Genomic DNA, 5,337 nt, shown 5'->3' with positions numbered 1-5,337 from the left:
CTAACACTCACTAGAGATTGGCACTTGAAAGTAGTGATTTATGATTGAGTTTTCCAAAAGATTGACAACCTCTCGTAGTCTAAGTCAGCTATATCCCACCGATTAACATTTTATTCATTTGTGGTTCTCGCTTTGCTACCATGGATATGGTAAAGTTTCGGCAATCCTCCTCTTGTTGGTGTGACCGAATTGGTTTTCTATAATTGTCATCCATATTTTCTTTAGCGTCATTATAGATTTGTAGAACTTATCTGAAGTAGCCTTGAGACCGAAGGACCTTGGGGATTACACAGCACTGCACATGTCCTTTGAAGCTAAGTATTTTTCTTTTAGGACTAAGACACTCTACCTTGTGAACTTTGGTCCTTTGGTAGCCACAATTGCCTTGGTTTTTATCATTGTGCCTTGTGTGAGAGGTCATAGAAGTAGCACTTACACAATCTCCCTTGTTTGTAGATAGTTGTCGCATTTTTTGAGATGGTCTCAACCTATGTTGGCCTCTATTTTCATGCCTCTTTGTGGAGTAACTTACCTTGAATTTCAACTTGTAGACCCTGTTGAGTTGTTTTCCTGTTTTGACTGGCCTTCAGCCCATCAAGGTTCATCACCGTCACTTATTTACCTTGGACTAGTGCTTTCATCACGAAGACTTGGCTTGGCCTCCCCCGTTGTGAAGGGTACTTTGGCTGATAAATCTGTTTCTTTGCTACTTTTCACCCATGCTGATTTCCTAGCTAGACGAGGAATCCAGTACCAAGTTGTCCATCCTGAAATTAGGCAAACCTCTAGGATATTTTTGATGGAAGCATAGCATTTATTGGAAATTTCATGTTGAACATTAGGCTTGTCCATCTCACAATGAGTATGTTCAGAAATGGAAGATAACAGTTTACTTTCAATGGTTGGAGCCTAAGGTATCATAACATCGTAGCATCAATGCGAATTCCCTTGACTTGCAAAGTGAAATTCCCTTTCCTCAAAATGGGACTAAATGCTCCAGTTTGCAAGAAAAATCCAGTTTATCAATGCATCACATCACATTGCTAGTCTTCAAATATGTTGAGCTAGTTGATTCTTCTTGGCGTTTCTATCATATAAAGAAATGCATCGTACACTAGCTTTCCCTATTCTAACCTTTCTGGCTTAGTGTGGTTGCTTGCCCCTTGATGTTTGCTTCATCCATATGTGGGCAGCACTTGGGTGACGGGCATTGTAAATTGGAAATTCAACCATTTAGAAATAGGTTCCCTCTAGCTTGATTTAAGAATCTCATCATGAATGTCACCATCTTGCGTAATGCCACATGCCTTCAAAATGGAAGCATAGTCTTCAAGATGAAACTGTAGGTGACTGAATTTGGAGAGATGCACTCACTTTGCATCCGGTGAAAACATCCCAGAGCTTCCTGGCCCTGCCCTTGTTCAGAATATCCTGCAATTAGTGCATTCCAAGAGTCCACATTCCGGACAGGAAGCTCCTCAAGCACTTTTTGTGCTTTCTGAAGTGCACCACATTTAGCAAACATGTCGACCAAGGCGTTGCCAAGCATGACATCTTTATTCAAAAGTTCCTTAATAACAATATCAGCGTGAATTTTTGTGCCCATATCAGCATCTTGTGTAGATCCACATGCCTTTAAGATGTTCGCGTAGGTGATTGCATCTGGAGAGAGGCCCTGGCTTTGCATCAGCTGAAAGCAGCCTATAGCTTCCTGGCCCTGCCCCTGTTGCACATATCCTGCCATCAATGCATTCCAAGAGACAACATCCCGGACAGAAATCTCCTCAAACACTCTTTGTGCTTTTTGAAGTAAACCACATTTCGCATACATGTCGACCAAGGCAGTACCAAGCACGACATCTCTTTGCAACATCCCCTGACTAACAATATCAGCGTGAATTTTTGTGCCCATATCAGCATCTTGCGTAGAGCCACATGCCTTCAAGATGCAGGCGTACGTGATTGCATCTGGACAGAGACCCTCACTTCGCATCTGCTGAAAACAGCCCACAGCTTCCTGGCCCTGCCACTGTTGGGCATATCCTGCAATCAGTGCATTCCAAGAGACGACGTCCCGGACACCAAGCTCCTCAAGCACTCTTTGTGCTCTCTGAAGTACACCACATTTGGCATACATGTCAACCAAGGCGTTGCCAACCACGACATTTTTTTGCAACAGCCCCTGACTGACAATATCATCGTGAATTTTTATGCACATGTCAGCATCTTGTGTAGAGCCCCACGCCTTCAAGATGCACGCGTAGGTGATTGCATCTGGAGAGAGGCCTTCGCTTTGCATCCGTTGAAAACAGTCTAGAGCTTCCTGGGACTGCCCCTGTTGCACGTATCCCGTGATCAATGCATTCCAAGAGTCCACATTCCGGACAGGAAGCTCCTCAAGAACTTTTTGGGCTTTCTGAAGTGCACCACATTTGGCATACATATCGACCAAGGCATTGCCAAGCACAACATTGTTTTGCAACAGCTCCTGACTAACAATATCATCATGAATTTTTGTGCCCATATCAGCATCTTGCGTAGAGCTACATGATTTCAACATGCAGATGTAGGTGATTGCATCTGGAAAAAGGCCCTCGCTTTGCATCCGCTGAAAACAGCCCAGAGCTTCCCGGCCCTGCCCCTGTTGCACATATCCTGCAATCAACGCATTCCAAGAGACGATGTCCGATACAGGAAGCTCCTCAAGCACTTTTTGTGCTTTCTGAAGAGCACCACATTTGGCATACATGTCGACCAAGGCATTGCCAAGCACGATATTTTTTTGCAACAACCCCTGACTAACAATATCATCGTGAATTTTTACACCCATCTCAGCATCTTGCATAGAGCCACATGCCTTCAAGATGCACGCGTAGGTGATTGCATTTGGAGAGACGCCCTCGCTTCGCATCTGCTGAAAACAGTCCAGAGCTTCCTGGCCCTGCCCCTGCTGAGCATATCCTGCAATCAGTGCATTCCACGAGACGACGTTTCGGACAGGAAGCTCCTCAAGCACTCTTTGTGCTTTCTGAAGTAAACCACATTTCCCATACATGTCAACCAAGGCAGTGCCAAGCACGACATCTTTTTTCAACCTCCCCTGACTAACAATATCAGCGTGAATTTTTATGCCCATACCAGCATCTTGCGTAGAGCCACATGCCTTCAAGATGCACGCGTAGGTAATTGCATCGGCAGAGAGGCCCTCGCTTTGCATCCGTTCAAAACAGCCTAGAGCTTTCTGGCCCTGCTCCTTTTGCACATATCCTGCAATCAGTGCATTCCAAGAGACGGCGTTCCGGATAGGAAGCTCCTCAAGCACTTTTCCTGCTTTTTGAAGTGCGCCACATTTTGCATACATATCGACCAAGGCAGTGCCAAGCACGACATTTTTTCGCAATAGCCCCTGGCTAATAATATCATCATGAATTTTTGTGCCCATATCAGCATCTTGTGTAGAGCCACATGCCTTCAAGATGCACGTGTAGGTGATTGCATCTGGAGAGAGGCCCTCGCTTCGCATCTGCTGAAAACAGCCCAGAGCTTCCGGGCCCTGCCCCTGTTGGGCATATCCTGCAATCAATGTGTTCCAAGAGACAACATCCCGCACAGGAAGCTCATCAAAGACTTGTTGCGCCCTGTCAGGTGCACCGCACTTGACATACATACTGACCAACATGTTCCCTAAGTATGCATTATTTTCAAGTAACCCACTATCGCGAATATCAGCATGTATCTCAGTGCCTTGGTACAAATCCTTCCTCTTAGCACAGTCTTTAAGTGAGCTCACAAGAGAAAGACTTGTTCTCTTCCTCTCCATGTTTGCTTGTGAAGCGTTTGTTGCTGCTTTCTTGGTGTTCTCTGTGAACACAAAGCCCGTGGTACTGAGAGAAAACGAATGTGTGTGTGTGTGTGTGTGTGTGTATGTGTGTGTGTGTGTACAAAAACAGCGGTTCTTACACGCCGTTCCATAAGGGCAACCCCCATCACACTTCTCTTCTGCTATGAGGGTGGGTTCCCAGCTGCAATGCTACACGCCTCATGTTTTTTTATGGGCAACTCCCGTGGCTGGTTGGCCCTTTCCACTGCAGAGCTCGACGGTAATCTCTTTTCATAGCAGAGCTTCGTTTGTTTATCCTGCCATTCTATAAGCTCTTGCATGTTCTCCACCTTCTTCATCTGCGGTGTTTGTGCTTTGTTGTGCCCAATCTATGGTGATCGTGACTTGCAAGCCTCTATTGTGCCCAGGAAAACGAGTGTGAATCTTCCACACAAACAAAGGGGAAATGCAAAGAGCCAAGTGGGCAAGAGGGCGAAGCATCAAGATGCTGATCGTGGCCTCTCTCTCTCTCTCTCTCTCTCTCTCTCTCTCAAGGGCTGTTAGCGCTGAGGCGAGGGAGCTGAATCATTTGTGGGTTTTTGGGGCTGTTGGCGCTGAGGCGAGGGAGCTGAATCATTAGTGGGTTTTTGGACTACATACGGATTCCTTAGGGTGGGTTCAGACTAGGCGGCGTAAGACAAATGCAAAGGGGCGTCGTGGCAAAATTTGATTGCCCATAGTTGAGGGACTACATACGGATTCCTTAGGGTGGGTTCAGACTAGGCAGCGGAAGAAAAATGCAAAGGGACGTCATGGCAAAATTTGATTGGCTTGAGTTGAGGCACTCTTTCGTCGGGCCTTCCACTTTTCTTTTGAAAACCCCCCCCCCCCCCCCCCCCCCAACCTTGAGAAGATTTGATGGCCTCTCTCAACCCCCTTCACTTTTTCACTTTTCCTCCTCCACACTGTTCACACTAGGCGGTGGCACATTTAGGAAGGCTTGTTTCTTCCGCCGGTTCAATCTAAACCCAGCCTTAGTGAAGGGTGGATTTTTCGGTGCAAATCTGGACCATTGGAAAAAGCTTGTCGACTAATGCCACATGACAAGCTAATGATAATTTTAAATTATTATTTATAGGGCTTCGTTAGAGGTATTGACATTTGTGTACTTTTATCTTTAAAGAAAGGCATTGAGTTTTGTGTCAACCTTATTTTTTATGTCTTTAGAATATATTGTAATGTAAATAGTTCATTGTTTCACTTTTTTTTTTTTTAAAGTATTGTGACACTCATGTTTGAAAATAACAATGTCATTTTCTATTTTTCTCAAAGAATCTTTTTATTAGGAAATTCTTGTCAATAGCCTTATGTAGTCCATAATGAATTTTCACCTTGTTGGTGTGGGCTCTGACACGAAAAGGGGGAACTACTTTAGTGTCACGGGTAGTGGGATCTACGGCAGAGAATTGAGCTCTAGGGAATTGGAGGGCGGCCCAAAAAATTTGGCAAGTGCAAGA

General features: G+C 45.1%; 1 protein-coding gene across 1 annotated transcript; it reads right to left on the bottom strand.

Moving 5' to 3' along the window:
* Positions 1-635: 635 nt before the first annotated feature.
* Positions 636-4,460, bottom strand: LOC147460979 (pentatricopeptide repeat-containing protein At4g18520, chloroplastic-like). The gene has a single exon (XM_086508645.1). It carries the CDS (start codon positions 3,818-3,820, stop codon positions 1,310-1,312), a length of 2,511 nt encoding a protein of 836 aa, XP_086364771.1. The 5' UTR covers positions 3,821-4,460; the 3' UTR covers positions 636-1,309.
* Between the last annotated feature and the right edge of the window lie 877 nt (positions 4,461-5,337).

The sequence above is a fragment of the Adiantum capillus-veneris genome, chromosome 3 (genome assembly GCF_014529385.1).
Source record: "Adiantum capillus-veneris isolate H3 chromosome 3, ASM1452938v2, whole genome shotgun sequence".
NCBI classification, from domain to species: Eukaryota; Viridiplantae; Streptophyta; class Polypodiopsida; order Polypodiales; family Pteridaceae; genus Adiantum; species Adiantum capillus-veneris.
Note: the sequence above shows the minus strand (reverse complement) of the source record. Positions and strands in the feature narration are given on the sequence as shown.

Coding starts and splice junctions, on each gene's coding strand:
- LOC147460979 (XM_086508645.1), bottom strand. CDS start 3,820: ATGGAGAGGAAGAGAACAAGTCTTTCTCTTGTGAGCTCACTTAAAGAC.